The following is a 19389-nucleotide window of genomic DNA, read 5'->3' on the forward strand; positions in this document are numbered from 1 at the left end:
TCTGATCATTACAGCTATTACTCTGGAAGGTTCCCCAAGGAGTCCCAGTGACTTCTGAGGATGACCAGAGAAGAGACTCAAGACCATGTCCCCGAGGAACCTTGGAAGGGATGGGAACGTTTGCGTAGCTGGAAGGACAGAAGGCCTGGTGCAGGGCATGTGGCAGCTGCGGGCCTCTGGGAGGGGCAGCTCCACCCAGGTGGCCTTAGTGACGGACGTGTGGATCCAGGGAAGGCAGCCCAGCTGAAAGGAGAAGGAGGTGATGGTCCCGGGCATCAGAAGATGGGATTAATGGGCCGCATTAATGGGATCAATCTGGCGCATCTCTGGAGCTCTTGAAGCAAAGCCAGGGTAACTGTTTGGTCCTGTAGATAGAATTTAGGCATCAGACAGTTGGTGGCGCAAGGGCTTTTCTGATCCCTTCCAGGCCCGAAAGTGTGGTTGTCTGTAATTTTACCAGTACCGGGCTGGAAAGGATAGGCTGGTTTCTTCCCTGCTCTCAGTGCTGGTCCCCAACTCAGTGCCTTCGACGCTGCACCTCAACCGTACTTTGAAACTCCATCTGATACAGTAGTTTACCTAAGTGTTTTGTTGTCTCATCCAAAATAGAAGTTATTTGAAAACAAGGATGGTGTTTATAAAAATAGTTTCTGGGATTCTGGGAGCAGGAATAATGCTCCAGTTCCTCTGCTCCCACCCGTTGCCCCAGTTTCATGTCTCCTTACCCGCCTTTCTGCATCCAGGCATGCCCCACTATGGTGGTAGTAGTATTTCCAAAAATTGAATCCAGTACGGTGCGTCCTGGTTTCAAACTCTGATTTGTTCCCGTTACCTTTAGAAAATCCAGACTTCTGAGTCTGGCCTGTGGGACTCTTTGTGCCTTCATTCCCGCCAGGCTCTTCAGCCTCCTGTTGCCGCCCAGCGCTGCTGGTACCCGGCGCTAAATCCCTTCACAACCCCTTGGTCGAGCTTCTTTCTTTCTTCCTCATTATGGTTTTCATTTGTATTTCCCTGGTAACTAATGATGAGCCTCTTTTTGTGTGTGCTCATTGGCCATTTGTATGTCTTCTAAGGAGAAATGTCTATTCAAGTTCTTTGTCCAGTTTTTCATTTGGCTATTTGTCTTCATATTACTGAGTTGTAATAGTTCTCCATATATTCTGGCTACTGGTCCCTTAATCAGATATATGGCTTGCGAGTATTTTCACCCATTTTGTGAATTGTCTTTTCACTTTCTTGATGGTGTCATTTTCAGCACAAAAGTTTCTTTTTTTTTTAAGCACAAAATTTTCTAATTTTGGTGAAGTCCAGTTTATCTCTTTTTCCTCTTTGTTCCTTGTGCTTTTGATGTCATATCTAAGAAATCATTGCCTAAGCCTGTGTTTTCTTCTGAGAGTTTTATAGTTTTAGCTCTTAACTGTAGGCCTTTAATTTATTTTGAGTTAGTTTTTGTATGTGGTGGGAGGTTGGGGTCCAGCCTTTTTCTTTAGAAAGTGGTATCCAGTTTTCCTGGCACGATTTGTTGAAAAGACTTTCCCCTATGTTTGCTCTATTCTTTCTAACTTCACTGCCTGGAGCCCTTCCCTCCCTTGGCCTCTCTGCTCCTTATCTTTTACATCAACTCTCAGCTCAGAAGTTACCTTTTCTAAGAAGCCTTCTCTGATCATCCTACTCTGTCTTCTAGAAGCGCCTTCATACCTTAATCCTAACACTTAACCCTGCAATATTTTAACTCTTTCCCACTTGTCCTTTCAGCAAGCCCTTGGGAGATGGGGATTGTGTGCTAACATTTTGTGTTAATGAATATGTACCTAGGTATATTCAACTCCAGAGGGAGGGGAGATATTACTGAACCATGGTGTGGTGTCTCATCTCTGAACTCCGATTGAATAGAAAAGCCACAGTTAAATAACAGGCAATTCTTTGAGTATTTTCAGTAATGTACATTAAGTTTAATATCCCTTCAAGGAATAGGTCAGATAGTTTCTGTTCAACTCTCCTCATATCCACCAGTGGATAGTAGACAGGAAAAAAAAAGAATCTCGCCATCCCCTTTCCCCTAAACCATGAAATAGGAGTCCTCCATTTAGGCTGATGGCGCCAGTTTCAAAACCTAAGTTCACTGTGGGACCAATAACAGTCTCTCAGGGCTGCCAGTGCCCTGCCCTGATTGGTTGCAGTGAGGATTCCTAACCAGTCCCTGACAAGGGGGATGGGAGTATCTGATGGGCAAGGTCAGCCTTCTAGGCCCCACTGCCCGCCTGGAGCAGGGCTGTTAGCTTCCTGCACAAAACTACGGTTCCCTAAGAAGGAGCGGGGAAATGGAGACCCAGTAGGCAGCCCACAGTGACTGCCACATCAACCCAATTCTAAAAGATGTCTAAAAGATTATTATTTTTTCCAGTCACAAAAGTAAGTGCAAAACCAGATGATACAGAAATGAATAAAGTCGAAAGTCCCCTGTAGTTTGTAGAGAAAGAGGAAAGAATCAGGGGGTAGTGATACAAGTCAAACGTGTTTGTGAAAGCCTTGGTCAGCTCAGAAATGAATAAAGCAGAAAATGAAAGTCTGCTGTAACCGCGGTGGAATTAGGGGTGCTTTTTATCTTTTTACTTGAGACTTTTTTTATAGCTTTTTCACACTGTTGACACTGTCAGAATGCCCCACTTTTCACAGTGGTCCTGACAGGTTGTCCTGCTTCATTCCAGGCCGAGGGAGCAGTGTGTGCAGAAAGCATGTGCCCTCCAGGGCTTTGCAAACTAGGCGTACATCGAGAGTTGGATATCACTGAGGATTGGGGTGGGGAACAGCAGGATGGAAGACTGAAAATGAGCCAGGACCAAAGAGGGAAAGGCCTTGAATGCCACACTCACCAGGTCCCAAATTTGATATCTGGTCATGTTTCATTAAAGCAAAATCAGAAACTCTCTCTCAAGTCCCCAGAGTAGAGGAAACGGCCACAGAAGCTGGCCGGTGTGGTCCTGGTGTTCTGAATGGCTGTGAGGTGGTTTGAGCTCTCTTCAAAGAAGACCCTGTCTCCAGGCTGTTGGTGGAGATTGGTCTTTATCACCAAGAGCGTGTAGACAGATCTGAATTGTTGTGGATGTAGGTTAGCAGAAGAGGGCCTCAAAGCCATGAGGCCCTGTTAGCTCTGCTGAGGATATTCAGCAGCTTGCCATGTTAGGGGGACCCTGCTGACCCTGTGGGAGTCTGAGCATTGTCTGGTTGTGCTGGACCCGGCCTGTGTTAATACAGCAGCAGAAGTGTGGCCGTGGTGGTTGTGGATTTTGTCTTTTCTATTTAAAGATGCCCCCTAATGTGCCATTTCTTTAAAAAGACTAACAGTGGTCTCTGCCAGGATCTAGATACTTTGAAAGCGCATTTCAGATGTGAAATTGCATTTAAAAGATGTTGGAAGAGAGGCGAGGGCACATTCCTGTCAGTTTAGGTTTGGGCCACGTGGTCGCAACAGTTTGAACTAGGCCCTCTCTCTTCTCAGCTAAAAACCGCATACCACCCAGGGGACTGCATTTTATGCAGTGTAGTTAATTATGGCCAAATTTACTTCCCTCTGACTCTGCAGATCTACACTCACGTAGCCAAGGTAAGCAGAGCGACCTGGGCTGAGTTTTTAGTCCAGGCGCCTGTACCTCTAGACCAGTTCTTTCCTGTCCTCGGCACCAGCCCTTTGCCCCAGACCATCCTCGAATGTCAGAGATGAGGGAACTGAAGCTTTGACCTAGGGCTGGATGCTTTAGTCAAGGCTACACTGCTGGTTAATAGATCTAGAACTGGATGCAGCATCCAGGTCTTCTGATTGTTTTTTCCTAACCATTTACCACGACAAAGTATACGCACCATAAGATTTACTCCTTCTAAGCATACAGTTTGATAGCATCCGTGCGTTTACAGTTACACCCCCATCACCCCAGTCCAATTTTAGAACATTCCGTCCTTCACCCAAGTGAGTTCCCTCACCCGTTGTAGTCTGTCCCCACCCTCAGCCACCAGTCCCCGGCCGCCCCTGACTGCTTGAGTTGTTACTGTGGTGTTCTTTCTGTGACTTGGTTATTCAGATTTTGCCCCGCTGGTAGCCAGGGGAAGGTTCCGGATGGTTAACTTGAACGTGAGTTCGGGGTGGCAGTAGCTTTGCCCGCGGTCGCTGTTCTGTGATGGTATCCATTCTTCACGTGACGTCTCGGGCACAGTGCAGAATGTGGGGGGTGGCAGAATGGGCCCGTGAGGAGGAGAGCAGGAGCGGCCTTTCCCAGACCTAACTCATGCCCTCCGTTCACGTGGCCTGTGGCTGAGTCGGGCGCCCACCCCGGTTTGGTTAGTTCCAGCCCCCAAACTCTGCCTCAGCCTCAGTGCAGTGCCCTGTCCTGTATTTAAAGAAGGAAAAGAGAACGTTGCCTTTTACGAAGAATTATGCCATTTACTTATATTTCTGAGAAGTACTGTCCTAAAAGTTATGCAGTAGAAACGAAAGTGGAGACTTTGCCGAGGAGAATTACTTGGGTTTTTTTAAACACCCTTCAGTGAATTGTCACATGGTGGTTTCCCATGTCAAACGGCCACCTCACTGACAATTGGAACTACCAGCTGTCTGTTTATTCTTAGTTGTGGGCAGCCAGAAAGCTCAGCCTGGAAGGCTTGTAAAAACCGAAGCCCTCGTTTCCATGCCTTGGTTTGAGAGAAATGGGAGTTCCTGTATCTTTGCAAGAGTCTCTGGTTCTCTGCTCCCCCGTGGCCCTCACCCTGGATGGATGCCACCCAGACCCCTCCGTGTCCTTCCTCTCCGGCCTGCTTCGGCTTCCAGCGTTGGAGCTTTCTGCAGCAGGGGGAAGAGAAGGGTCACAGTCCTTTCTTTGTCATGGCTCCGTGAGGCGAGCTTCTCCTCCCCAGGCTTTCAAGGCATGGAGGAGTCAGGGGAGAGGCTGGACCAGCTTCTGGTTAGAAGAAACGCTCCCCGGGGCTTTCTCAGGGCTTGTTACATGTCTCTAAATGAGGTGAAACAGAAGGAGAAAAGGAATTGCTGTCGCCGTAGATGGTTCCAGTGGTGTTTCAAACACTCGTTCCCCCGGATCGATGTATTGCACCTCGCTGTGAGAGAGTCATGGTCAGAGGGTGATTACTAAGCCTTGTGCTCTGCTCCCAGCCTAGAAAATTAAGTTTGAAGCCTGAAATGGAGCTCTTTGCCAGAATGGAAATGGAATGAAATTTCCCTCCTTCCAAGTGAAACTTCTAAAGAGGAAATTTGGCAGCCCAGGAGAGCTGAGCCAAGGTTTCTGGCTCAATCACCTACTTGTCTTTCCAGTCATGCATCGATCCCGAAGCTGCTCTGGGTTCCTCCGGGCACTTCTCAGACGTTCATTTCTGTCCTAGGAGATCTGCAACACCAGATGCTTGACATGTCGTTCTATAGCGAAAGATTCAACCTCTTGTTCTATACGACTTGCTGTTCATAACCTTCAGCCCTCGGGTCTGGGGCAGACGTGTGTGGTGTGGGTGGCCTGTCTGCTCACCCTGCCCCCACTGACGGGGCAGTGAGGCTCTGCGGGCTGCAGAGTGACATGGGCTTGGCAGGCCTTCCGTTCTGGTGCTGCTCAGGGTCACGACTGGTCCTTGCGGGGCTTTCCCACTGATCTCTCACGAAGATACCGGTTCGTATTTAAACTCTTGTTCTCTGTGGTGGTGTTTGTGTGCTGCTCTGTGTAGACAGAGGCTGTGGTTTTAGGCGTTCGGGAAGTCATCAGACTGGGTTAGCACGCCAGCTCAGCCCTCTAACTGGTTATGCCCCCTTGAGCCCACAAAGTGAAGAGACTAATGGCCATATTTTAAAGTGTGGGAGATTCGGTGACGGGAGACCCAGACTGTGACTGTGTATGGTGTCTGCAGCCTCATCTGTGCTCAGAGAGTATCGGTTCCTCTTTTCAGAAACGGAGCCACGTCCTCAAGATGCAGACAGTGTGCTCTTACCAGGTACTGATAACTCTTTGAAGCTGTAACTTAAAAAGGGAGGAGCAGGGGGCCTTCTGCTATAATAAGCTAGGTGTTTTCCTACAAAAATATTCATTATTCAAAAACCAGACCATAAAAATAATAAAACTTTGAGGAAAAACATAGTTGGGGCGTACATTTAAAATAATATGTAACAATAATAATTCTCACTGTAGTGTAGACATGGTTTAAAAGACACATTCAGTCCTAAAAATAAATACCGCAGGAACTCTGGGACTTCATCCACACAGACACGCACGCATGGGTACGTGCGCGTGTGCGAAGATAGCCTGGTGGGAGGACGGGGAAGGCAGGGCCAGCGGTGCTGAGTGTGGCGATCGGGGCAGAAAGCACAACGATGAGGGAGAACTGCTGGCCAAGCGGTTGTGAGCAGCATCTGGCCACACTGAGCCAGGAGGAAGCCGGGGGCAAGTGGGCCTTTGGACCGTGTCCCTCCGAGGGGCGCTCCATTCAGCTGGACCACTGTACTTGGCCTACAGTGGCCGTTCCTTGTGGAGGCAAAGCATTAATGTGCAGGGAAAATCGTATGCAAAACCAAGGCCACTCCTATGTTGACATGACATTGTGCCTGATTACATTTAGAATAACTTGCATTCCAGACTCTATGAAGCTCATTGCCCAACTGATAAATCAGCCTGTTTCTCATCCTGCTAGATAAGAACCTGAAATACGAAATTTTATTAAATTATGGTAAAAAAAAAAAAGCAAAACACATAAAACTTACCATCTCAACTATATTTTAATATGCAGTTTGGCCCTGTTAAGTGTATTCACATTGCTGTGAAACAGATTTCTAGCACTTTTACATCTTGCAGAACCGAAACTCTGGACCCATTAAACAGCATCTCCCCATTTGTCCCTGCCCTGCCCAGTCCCTGACAACCACCATTCTACTTCCTGTTTCTATGAATTTTAGTACTTTAGAGACTTTACATAAGTGCAGTCAGACAGTCCTTTTGTGACTGGCGTATTTCACTTAGTACAGTGTTCTCAGGTTCATCCATGTGGTAGCATGTGACGGGTTTTATAAAATGTGAGCGACTTCAAAGTACATATCTCACCCCAAATTTATTTGGAGAACAACCTTAGGCTAGGGGTAGGAGGTGGGGGTACAAAGACATGCTTTCCTTGTATAATGAAGTAAATATTCTTGTTGAGTTTATCTCCCTGGTTATTTCTTTACGTTTCTGAGCATCAGTTAGCTCTAAAAAAGCAGACATTTTATGCTGAAAGACAGGACTCAACAGGGAGCTCTGTCAGACATCACAGGACACAGTGTCGTCTGTAAGAGGATATTTCTAATGCCTGAGAGTTTCTCCAACTCAGATTGGTGTGATTTCATTCCAGCGAGCTCAGAAATATGCTCAGCAAGTCTTGCAAAAGGAGTGCCGACCCAAGTTTGCGAAGAAGTTGATGACGCAGTTGTTTGAGCACAGGTACAACCCGGACTTACCGCCTTTCGTGAAGGAGGCCCCCGAAGTGAAGGAAGCCGAGTACAAGTACGATCCTCCTTTTGGATTCCGGAAGTTCTCCAGTCAAGTCCAGACCCTCTTGGAAATACTGCCTGAGCATGACCTGCCTGAACACTTGAGAGCCAAGAGCTGTAGGCGTTGTGTGGTTATCGGAAGCGGTGGAATACTCCACGGACTGGTGCTGGGCCATGCCCTGAACCAGTTCGATGTTGTGATAAGGTACATGGGTTCACCTCCAGAGTTTACCTCACTGCTGTTGGTCCTCGTTGAACCAGCAGCAGCAAGGGACACGGGGAGTGAGTGCCTGCAGGGGGCTTACTGCTTGAGATGTTGGAACAAAAACACGAAATGATTGGATGCCCCAAACTGTGCCACACTGACCCTAATTGCAGAGGAGGTGAGGTTTGGAAGGCTGGCTAGATTCAGGAGGAAGCCTGAGCTAGGCAGGACCAAGAGGCACACGCGGTGTTGGGGGGGCAGTGAGTTGGTGGGATGCCTGGCTTCCGGGAGCAGGGCTAGGTGTGGATGCGTCCCACAAGACAGGGCCGGCGGGGATCTAGGACGCACACAGCCTGAACTCCACTCATCCTAGATTCTTTTTGGTTTCACTGGCTAAAAATTATTTTCCTTATAAAAGCAAAATATGTTCATTCTTGAAGATTAAAAAAATACAGAAAAATGTAAGGAAGAAAATAACCCCTCGGAGCCCAGATAACCAACTGCTATTAATTTGCTGTGTTTTTTCCACTTTTGTTCTATACACATACTAATGAGTGCATTTATATTCTTATCAAGTGTTTTGCTTTTTGAACATAATATTATGAACAGTTTCTGAGGCCATTAAATATTTCTTGGAAAATTAACTCTTCCAAGTGCTTAGCAGTCCTTTAAATGAGAGTATCATAAGTGATTTCTATAGTGTCCTTCTATTGCTGGATATTTTGAATTTTTCAGTTTCTTTGTTATTGTGAAAATGCCTTGCATATCTCATACTTATGACTTTATCTCTGATTATTTCCTTGGAAATAATTCTAAGAATCCTTAGAATTGTTGGCTTAAAGATATTCGATTGTTTTTAAGGCTCTTTAGGCATTTTAATCAATTCTCCCTATCAGAAGGAAGTGCAGAACCAGGAGTACAGCACGTGCTGGGTCTTCCATCACATTTGTTCAGCAGGAGTGTGTGAGTTTGACTGAAGGCAGGAGAGGCTAGAGCCGGGGACTGGGTTTTGAGGTTGTGGTCAGTGCATGCAGTGTGTGGGGACCTCAGAGGCGGAGAAGGTGGAAATGGAGACTAATGTGTTTCCAAGAGGTATACTGAGAAAGTAAATTACAGGACTTTCTGACAGCCTGACAGTTAACGTCGGAGGACACCAGGATTTCTAGTCTGGGGGTCTCAGACGTTAATGGAACTGCTGTCAGAAATGGGAGTAGTTGGGGAAAATCTCAGGTTAGTGAGGGAGGATGACAAGATCCATTTCAGATATTTTGAGCCTAAACGTGATGTGTTCACATAATGCCTTTGTCCCCAGTCACTGCGATCTCAGGCAAATTTCCTAACTCTCCTGTGCCTCCGTTTCCTCATCTGGAGGCAGTCACAGTACGCATCTTCTCGGCTTACCGTGAAGACAAAATGAGTTCACAGATGTAAAGCCCTTAGAACTTAGCGTAAGACATTTAGTGCCGGGCTTGGGGTAATTGCTCAATAAATGTTAGCACCTATTTTTGGAGAATGTGTAGGAAGGTGGGGGCTCAGGAGGAGGGGGCGGGGGGCGTAAGGGGTTTGTAGGAAAGAACCAGATTTTTGTAAGAGCCAAGAGATAGAAGAAACAGGTTAAGAGCCTAGTTTAAAGGTAAAAGGGGTGCTGTAGGCCCCAGTGGCCAGAAAGCAGGAATGGTACAAGGTGAAGGAGTAGGAGTGGGGTTGGGCTATGAGGACTGTAAAGGTTGGGGTGAAGGAGGCTATAACCACTGCCTTTCACTGGATGCTTTCCATGTGCCAGACACTGTGTCACGTGCTTTAGAGGTTCTCATTCCTCCGGGAAGCCATCTCTGTTGGTGTCACCAGTGAAGACGTTGAGGCCCTAGAGGGCCCCGGGTCCAGGCCAGATGCCAGCAGTCCAAATGCAGGGTCGGAGGCTTTCCGAATCTAAGCCCTGGCCCCGTGTGAGCAGCTGAAAGATGTGTGCGCAGGCAGACGGGGCCCCGTGCCCATCTAACGGCACGTGACTGATACAGGAAGAGGAGCGGAGAGAAACCAGGGGTGCCAACAGTGCGCACTCTGGGCCAGAGGAGAGGTGGTGGGAGAGAAGGGGGGGCCTTGCCGAACAGTGGCATTGGGCGCTCCAGGGAGGAGGCAGGCAGGGAGATCTCGGGTGTGGAGCCCTGCCCTATTGCAGGAGTGTCAGGAGCATGCTCTGGAGGCACACACACGAGTGTGTCTTTCCCCAGTGTCAGCTTTATTCAGTCACAAAGCAAAGTTAATCACGATTAGAAAGCAGGTTCACGATTCCAGACTCGATGATAATTCACATGTGGTTAAACTTGGCTTCTTACACAGCACACAAAGCAGGAGAGAAGACAAACCACACAACAAACAAGCTAACAGAAGGGTGCAGGAAGTGAACGAACCAAACGCGAAGTCAGTCTGTGGGGTGCAGTTGAGATAAAGCCTCGGTCTGGTCCGCGTCAGCTCTCAGCACTTCCTGCTTCTGATGTTCCAGCAGCGAAGCCTCTCGGTTCTGCTCGGAGATCATTTGGGCAGAGCCTTCGGCGGCAGTTGCCTTTTACAAGTGGTCAGACATAGAGGGGTCAGGTCTGAGGAGTCTAACAGTTTGCTGCCAAAATCCTTCCCCTTTTAAAGGGATTTTATTGGTCTTGGGCCCCCGCAGACCTCCTCTGGTTCTGCTTGTTATCAATTCTGGGGGTCAGCTGATGCTGGTCTCTCCTAGCTGCAGTACCTTACGTGCTTGCGTCATTGCTTGACTCAGGCCCCTGCCTCACAGGAGAGATTCCATTTTGCTCACTACAAGGAGAGTGGGGCTGGGAGAGTGGGGAAGGGGCTGCAAGGTGGCCTGATGCCCAGTGGTGGCCTGCAGATCACCAGACTGGGGAGCATGGCCACTGGGAGGCCACTGAGTGCTGGGGACAGAGGAATGGTGGCTTAGCCTGATGATGAGGGAGAATATCAGTTAAGAAGCTTTTGGGGGGTAACTTTTAGGTTTGGAACAATTCCAAATTTAACAGAAAAGTTGCAAGAATAGTACAAAGAACCGCCCATTCACCCTTCCCCCAGATTCTCCAACTTTATTACATTGCTTTATGTTTTTCTCTTTATATATACGATTATTCTTTTCTGAACCCTTTGATAGTTAGTTGCAAATATCAAGCCCCTTTACCCTTAAATAAGTCAGTGTGCATTTCCCAAGAACAAGGACATTCTGTTCTAGAACTGTAGAACCACAGAACATTGTGCAGAACTAGGAAATGAACACTGAGAAAATATAGGCCCTATCTAGTCCTTATCCAGATTTCACCAACAACCCTGATAATGTCCTTTATTTTGAAAAAGAAAAGAAAGGGGGGGGGATAACTGCCTCAGGGGCACGCCTTGCATTTGGTTGTCATGTGTAATAATTATCTTTTGATAATCCAGGGGTAGGTATCAGATCTAGAAGTGGCAGTGGAATAGAGAAGAAACCCGAGATAGAGGTGTGGTAATATAGGGGAAGGACCAAACAGACTTTGAGGTTACGAAACTCTTAACTGGGTGAGTGGTAGTGCTTTCAGAAGAGTTCTTAGAATCTGCCCCAAAACAACCACGCTGGTAAGAGCCTTTGTTGGTCTAACAGTTTTAAGTGTCCCAAGTCCTTGCTTTAAGGATGCACCTGGGCCGAGTGCCCTCCTTGGTCCCAACCCTGTCAGTATAATTGTGGTTTGTGTCTGCCTCGCCCTGGTTTCCTGGTTTCCTTTCTGATTACCTTTCTGAAATTCTGGCAAGATCTCCTAATATCTGAGCACAGCGGGAAGCTTTCGAGGAAACATTACTGATGCCCAGAGAAAGCCCGAAGTATAATGTTTGGGTTGGCTTAAAATGGTAGGACTGGATGGAATTGCTTGACATTCAGAGAGGAGGTGTGGGCGTCCCTTGGGGACTTGAGGTTGCCGGGAGGGAGGCCTTACTCCCAACCCACAGCTTACTCCCAGCCCTATAAACGTGTGTGGGACACAACAAAGAGATCTTGTATGATGTGATACAGTAGTTGATGGTTTGCTTTGTCAATTCATCTTTGTCCTTTTTATTTAAATAGGTTAAACAGTGCACCAGTTGAGGGATATTCCGAGCATGTTGGTAATAAAACTACTATCAGGATGACTTATCCAGAGGGCGCGCCACTGTCTGACCTTGAATATTATTCCAATGACTTGTTTGTTGCTGTTTTATTTAAGAGTGTTGACTTCAACTGGCTTCAAGCAATGGTAAAAAATGAAACCCTGGTAAGCACTAGAAATTCAGCTCTCCAGTGTTCCTTCGTAAAAAGTGGAGGGGTCTCTAACTGTAATTACAGACTTTTATTTTTAAACAAACACAGTGGAATGTATACGGTTGACCCCTGAACAACATGGGTTTGAACTGCATGGGTCCACTTGTACGCAGATTGTTTTTGATAAATACAGTGCAGTACTGTAAAGGTATTTTCTGTTCCTTATGATTTTCTTAATAACGTTTTCCTTTCTCTAGCTTGCTTTATTGTAAGAATACAACATATAATACATATACAAAATAATGTGTTAACTGTTTATGTTATCGGTAAGGCCTCTGGTCAGCAGTAGGCTATTAGTAGTTATGTTTTTGGGGAGTCAGAAGTTATCTGTGGATTTCAGTTACTCGGGGAGGGGATGATGGTGCCCCAACCCCCACATTATTCAAGGGTCAATTGTACTTTTGTGTTGTCTTTCTTTTTTTTTTTTTTTTTAAAGATTTTATTCATTTTTTTGACAGAGACACAGCGAGAGAGGGAACACAAGCAGGGGGAGTGGGAGAGGGAGAAGCAGACTTCCCGCTGAGCAGGGAGCCTGATGCAGGGCTTGATCCCAGGACACTGGGATCATGACCTGAGCTGAAGGCAGATGCTTAACAACTGAGCCACCCAGGCGCCCCCTGTGTAGTCTTTCAAATAGCTACTGCCTTTGTAGAAACTATCAGTATTCCTTGTTGGGAATGACTTTCAGAATTTAAGATTAATTGCAATCATTACTTAATGAGAATATCAGGTTTTGGACCAAAATTGTTATTACTGATCACCTACCTTATTCACCAGGCTTGAATTTACATATCTTTTGGCTAATCCAGAAATTAGACTTACTTGGATGAATATAAACCATTATTGAGGATTTTTAAAAGAATATATATATAAAACCTCTGAGGAATATTCCCCAAGAGATTGTCTAAAAATGCTCTGCTGGCAGTCCCCTTGTTGGAGGAAATTCACAGAATTCCAGAGGGGCAGATGTTGAGGAAATGGCCCTCATGAACTCCCTTTTGTTTGTTGTAATAATTGATCATACTACTTTATGGCCCCACCCATTATGCTGAAATAAATTTCAGAGGTCAACTGTCAACGTTTATAGACACACATAAAAGCTAGTTGTCTGCAAAATTAATAGGATATATTAGACTTTTCACATAAGCACCATCTGATGGAGAATTTCTGTTTGCAAAGCCTGATTCTGTATAGCTTATCATGATCTGGATTTTCCATTGGGTAGAAGTTGGTCTAGTTGGAAGATGAAGCACATAGGAAATGACTTACAGTCGGTTACCAGGAGACTTCACAGGACTAGGAACTAGAGCAAGTCAGTGGAGGGAGGATGCAGGGGGAGGGCCTGATCCAAGTGGGGCACTCATGGCCCTTAATACCCTTAAATCGGATCTGTTCGCCTGGTCTTCCCCGGGGACAAGTGATGCCTTTCGGTCTTAGAAAGGCTTCCCCTCTCAGGTCATTCCCTGGGGAATTTCTTCCCCAAACAAACCAGAGCTGGTTCTGCCGTTCCTCTTCTTGTCCAGTGCCACCTTCATAAGTCAGGTCCTTTGGGGTTGCTACTCTGAGCTGGGGCATCGGACTGGCATTGATCTCAGTGACTGCAGTACCCCAGCCCATTTGGGGTCGTGCCCACGGCTCTGGGCTGCTTAGCAGGTGTGCACGTTCCTGCCTTCTGATGGCATGATAACTTTATTCAGTCCGCCTAATGATTGCTTGCTTTCTTCCCTTAGCCATTTTGGGTGCGGCTCTTCTTTTGGAAGCAGGTGGCGGAAAAAATCCCACTACAGCCAAAACACTTCAGGATTTTGAATCCAGTTATTATCAAAGAGACTGCCTTTGACATCCTTCAATACTCAGAGCCCCAGTCAAGGTTCTGGGGCCGAGATAAGGTATTTTTGTTGTAATTGAAAGTTAACTGTTCTTCTCCGTGTTGGAAGGGAGATCTCTGTACAAATTTCACTTAGGCTCAGCTGTATCCCCAGAAGCATCTCCCAGTGTAGAAATGTAGTCACTGATTACAGGCCCCGTGCGTGTTTGCTGTTCTGCATCTTGATTTCAGGGCTCCTCATTGTTTACTTGGCTTTTCCCCTGGTGACTTATCTCTTTTGTGTAGTCCACATGTTAACATTTAGGTCACTGAGATATTATTTAAAGTATTCTGACTCTGGGACTCCAGAGTGAAAGGCACTTTGGTGGTCTGGAAAGTTCTTTACATTTTTAACTCAGTGGGCCACTCAGGTCAGACTTGACATTTATCATCACTTTATAGGTGATGGTAAGTAAAGTTCGCCCCCTAGAGCAGTGCTTTTCAGTTGACCCTTGGGTCCCATCCCAAACTTTCTATTTAATTGTTCTCTGCTGTGGTCTATATATTGGGATTTTCAAAGTCCCCTGGGTGATTTTATTTTGTAGCCTAACTTGAGAACCTTTGTGCTCTCTCTAGTTCGTTCACTGCAATAGAAATTCTTTACCTGCAAACCCTGTGCCAACACCAGGAGGGTGGTGATGCCTTTATTATCAGTTTCTTTATGAGCCGAATAGCTAAGCCTGTGTCTTTAAAGATAACTTTTTTAAAAGCAGTGGAAATCATCCTTAAACTTTTTTTTTTTTTTTTTAATGCGGGGCTTGAACTCATGACCCTGAGATCAAGACCTGAGCTCAGATCAAGAGTTGGATGCTAAACCACCTGCGCTACCCAGGCACCACATTCTTAAACTTTTAAGCAAAATCTCCATATATAAAGGAAAGCCAGGAATTTAGAAATGGGGGTGGGGTGCTGCTCACACTGGGGGCATGAGATACTGCCTAGCATATACCTGGAGCTTGTCAGGGTCACAGTTTACAAACATTGAGTTATTAGAGTCTTAGATATGGTTAACCAGTAACCAGTAGGCAGATTAGCAGGTTCTTCCGTTTGCCCAATGAATCAAACTTTTTGTTTAAGATTTTATTTATTTATTTGAGAGAGAGAGCATGAACAGAGAAGAGGACAGAGGCAGAGGGAGAAGCAGGCTCCCCGTGGAGCAGGGAGCCCAATGCAGGACTGGATCCCAGGACCCTGAGATCATGACCTGAGCCGAAGGCAGACGCTTAACCAACTGAGCCACCCAGGCGCCCTGTAGGTAGATTCTTATTTAAAAAGTAACCTTTATAAAAAATTAGCAGATTTAATTACATAAAATATGAAGTTACTGAACAGCAAAAGATATCAGAAACAAAGTTAGAATACAAAATAAGCAGGGGAAATTTTATCATATATATAATAGCAAATACTCCTAAAGTATAAGGAGATCTTATTAAATCAAAAAGAAAAGATGGGCCAATAAAAAAAAAATGGGGAAAAGATATGAACAGACATTTCACAAAAGAAGAAATTAATACAGCCAAGGAATACATGATAAAATGTTCAACTTCACCAATAATCAAAAGTAAATTAGAGCCACAATGACATTTTTTCCTGTTTCCTTAGCAGAGATTTAAAGGCTTGATAATGTCCTTGCCTGGCAGGAATACAGGTAGAATTATAAGTTGGAGGGTAGTTTGGCAGTATATATATCAGCTTTAAATGTGGATGTGAATAGTCTTGACCCAGCAATTTTACTCTAAAAATTTTATCATAAGAAAATTAGAGGGGCACCTGGCTGGCTCAAGTGGTGGAGCTTGTGACTCCTGATCTTGGGATTGTGAGTTTGAGCCCCACGTCGGGTGTAGAGATTAGTTAAAAATAAAATCTTTAAAAAAGAGAGAGAGAGAAAAGAGAAATCTGCAAAGGTGGCTATTCTAGGATGTTTACCATAATGTTAATAACAAAGGACTTAAAAACGGCCTAAACATTTCTCATTAGGGGATGATTTAAACATATTACATAAAGCTGATGCAGTATTTTGTGACTGTTAAAGGATGAAGAAAAACAAATGGATATGGAAACACCTCCATAATGTAATAAACAAGAAAATCAAGTTACCGAGCATGTATACCATTCCGTTTTTATTTAAAAGTAAAAATGCGTGTCTAGAGATGCCTAGGGCAAAGCTTGGAAATAAACAGTAAACTGGGATTTTGTTGTCAGGAAGGCCTGGTGACACGTCCTTCCAGCGGAGAGGGAAGTCTGGTAGTTGAGGAGGTGTGATCTTAGGGGATGTGTTCTGGAGATAGCATGCTCTGAGCAGTTTTTCATAGCTGCTGAGTTTCTCTCCATACATTGCCCCTACGCGCAGCTGATTTCTTGTACTCCTTCTGTAAACACTGAGTCTTCCCGATATGCTAGGTACGGAGCTGGCTGCAGGTAAGACAGGACACTCTTTGGGTCCTGTGGCTGAACAGGCAGAAATCTTTCTTTGGGTTAATTTCTCTTGTCTTCAGTAACTGTTGAGTTTCTTTTTACCGAGTGATGAGTGACACAGATGCCACACATCAAGGAGCATAGGTGGCTTTGAACAAATGAGTTCTGTAGAGGTTCCTTAATCCACTTAAACTGTCAACTCTGAAGGGTTCACTGTTGTTCGAGTTGACAGACAAAGAGAGTTGTTTCTGGAAGCCACAGACTCAAGTAGGATGAAAAAAGGCACATTTACACATAAAAAACTGTATAACAGAATGTCATTAGTAGATCAGCAGGGGCCTTCAGGGAGTGCTTAGACCACTGTAGGTCTTTCTGTATTTCTCTCTGCCCTGTGTGCTGTTTTTGCTCAAGACTGGGACAGAGATCCAGAAAGCATGATTCCAGATTTGCAAGTGGCGATTCCAGATTTGCAAGTGGCGAGATAGCGGACACGAGGGAGGGAGTGGTGATGTCATCAGAATCCAGAACAGTTCAGACATTTGGCACCTTAGGCCACAGTCAGTAGGATACATTTTAGAAGGAACAAATGTGGAAACTCTTAATTTGGGCCTAAAAATTGCTCACACAGAGGGTGGGCAGAAACTGGTATAGCAGCGTACGTGTGAAAATGGCCTGGAAGCATTATTTGCCAGAAAAGCAAATGAGGGTCCGCGGTGGGATGCAGTTCAGGTGAGAAGTGAACATGGTCTTCGCTGGTGGGAGCGGAGGGTGCTCTCTTCTCAGGCCGACACTGTCCCCGGGAGCCAGCAAGGAGGGGCCGGCCTCCAGAAGCAGGTCCCAAGAGCGATGGTGGAAGGTCCTGGGGATTTTCCTAATTCCAGGGCAGACCTTATAGACTTCTGTTGTGTAAGAAAGGAAATGGACTTGCTTTGCAGTTCTGGTCATCACGTATAGGACCAGGAGGTAGAAGTTTTACAAAGAACACCTTCTCATTTGGTGTAAGAGGACCTGCCAAGTGTGTTAAGAGGTTTTCACATCACAGACCCTGTTTTGGAGTCTAGATTCAGACTTCAGGAATTCTGTGACCCATAAAACTACGCGGTGTATAACATCGCAGCGCCCAGGGCAAGCGTCTGTGACTTAGCAGAGCATGTGTAGCACTTAGAAAGCAGTGAGTGGTGCTAAGCCTTGTTTTGTCTCCTCTTTTTCAGAACGTGCCCACCATTGGTGTCATCGCTGTTGTCTTAGCCACACATCTGTGTGATGAAGTCAGCTTGGCAGGCTTTGGATATGACCTCAATCAACCCAAAACACCTTTGCATTACTTCGACAATCTCTGCATGGCTGCCATGAACTTTCAGACCATGCATAATGTGACAACGGAGACCAGGTTCCTCCTCAAGCTGGTCAAAGAGGGCGTGGTGAAGGATCTCAGCGGAGGCATCCATTGTGAATTCTGAACACAGAGCAACCTCATCTGACAATGCAACTCTGACTCTGAAGGCTGGTTTTCACAGCCTTCTTGATGCATTACATCCTGCAAATCCTTTGAAGTGCAGCTGGTGTTTTTAACTTTTAATTTAAAAAACGAAAAACAAGTTTCGCTCTTCCCACTTTGTCCCCCCTATTTATTTGAGGTCAGTGTTTTTGCACAACATTTTTGTAAGATAATTTTGAGAATTGAATTGGAAAGACTTTTCAAAGAGACTTGTATGTGATGATGTTTTATTGTATTTTCAGAACGTCATTTAATTTATAAAAACTCTGTCCATGTCTACTTAGCACAGAGAATACCAGGTAATTGAGTGGAAGGAGAATGGAGGTCACTCCTTCGATGAGAGCCCTGAATGCCAGATTCTGGTTCCTTGTCACTGTTGGGCGGGACATATGTCCGAGGAGCTTCCGGGATGACGTACTCAGTAGCCACACCACGGGTACTGGGTCGGCCGTGCGGCTGCGTGTGGCCTGGGCTGGTCGGAGAAGTTCCCGGCCCCTCTCTGTTGGTCTGCCTTCTGCCAGCCTCGCAGCCATCAACCAGGGGACCCGTCCTGGCTGTCCCTGGCCGGGGAGGGACACAGAAGACATTTCCTGTGTCCTCTGAATATATGAAGCCACCCTGGGCTGCAGAAGCCACTCTCTCCCCTGAAATGATGACAATTCTTGAATTTCTTGAGTTTTTTCACTGCCCTTCCAAAGCACTTAAATTTACCTAATCGGAGGTGTTCCTCTGCCTGAGGTGGTTTATAAAAATGAGGACACACTCTCCGATCTCCAGAGTTGTAGAAGTACAAACCCTTTCCAATAATAGTCACGTTTTCTGAAACATTGAAATAAAATCCTCCCAGTATTATAAATTGCCTATTTAAAAAGAAATTTTTTTTAATGCCTACCTGGCAATGTGTACCAGGCAGTGTGCTGGTCAAAAAAAACAAAAGCTTTTGAGGAGCTCTCATAGTCTACTTAATTTGAGCACTTAAAAAAAAGTCTGTAATCTCCCTGGAATGTCCTTGGATGCTGCTAGGTGGAGACTTCAGTGGGGGATGCCGGCAGTGAGCCACAGAGTGGGGGGTGCCTCGTCCTGCCAGGGGCCGCACCCCAGACAGCTCGGGACTCTTCGAGAGACGTCAAGTGTCAGTGACTTCCTTCTGGAACACAGGCTTGTTCCAGCTTCTGTCTCTTAACTGCTCTAGTCTTTGTCATCAGAGGCTGGGCAGCCACTTTGCTCCCTTCCCGCCCTGTCCGGTTCTCACCTGTGCTCGCCACTTCTGCGGTCCCGGTCCCCTGCAGCTCTGACCCCCAGCCCGCTCTGATGTCTTTGGCCTCCGCCCCCTCCCAGCACACGGGTCAGGGAGCCTGTCACAGAGTGCACACAGGGCCCTTGGATCTCCGGGGCACTGGGGTCAAGCTCAGAGTCGCCGGCATCACCAAATAGTACTTCTCTGGATTGGTGACTTCGCATTTTCTATGGATTTTGCTTTCTCTTTTATAAAGTGCTGTTTAAGAGAAAATGCTTAGAAATGCTCACCGGCTAAATGACTTGGCGTTGAAACTTGAGACTCGGGAAGATGGTC

General features: G+C 46.0%; 1 protein-coding gene across 8 annotated transcripts in view; it reads left to right on the forward strand.

Moving 5' to 3' along the window:
- The window catches only part of ST3GAL5 (ST3 beta-galactoside alpha-2,3-sialyltransferase 5), a 49151-nt gene extending 30404 nt beyond the window's left edge, over positions 1–18747 (forward strand). For 3 of the 8 annotated variants that reach the window (XM_027622936.1, XM_027622941.1, XM_027622940.1), the window contains 4 exons: positions 7369–7712; positions 11803–11989; positions 13767–13925; positions 17530–17927. In XM_027622936.1, coding sequence (XP_027478737.1) covers positions 7369–7712; positions 11803–11989; positions 13767–13925; positions 17530–17778 — 939 coding nt within the window. In that variant the 3' untranslated portion in view covers positions 17779–17927. Of the gene's footprint in view, positions 1–5937; positions 5983–7368; positions 7713–9299; positions 11319–11802; positions 11990–13766; positions 13926–17529 lie in introns of those variants that run through there. The other 5 variants (XM_027622935.1, XM_027622937.1, XM_027622938.1 and 2 more) reach the window with 5 other exon arrangements.
- The last annotated feature ends 642 nt before the right edge of the window (positions 18748–19389 follow it).

Source organism: Zalophus californianus, chromosome 8, assembly GCF_009762305.2.
Source record: "Zalophus californianus isolate mZalCal1 chromosome 8, mZalCal1.pri.v2, whole genome shotgun sequence".
Classification (NCBI taxonomy): Eukaryota; Metazoa; Chordata; class Mammalia; order Carnivora; family Otariidae; genus Zalophus; species Zalophus californianus.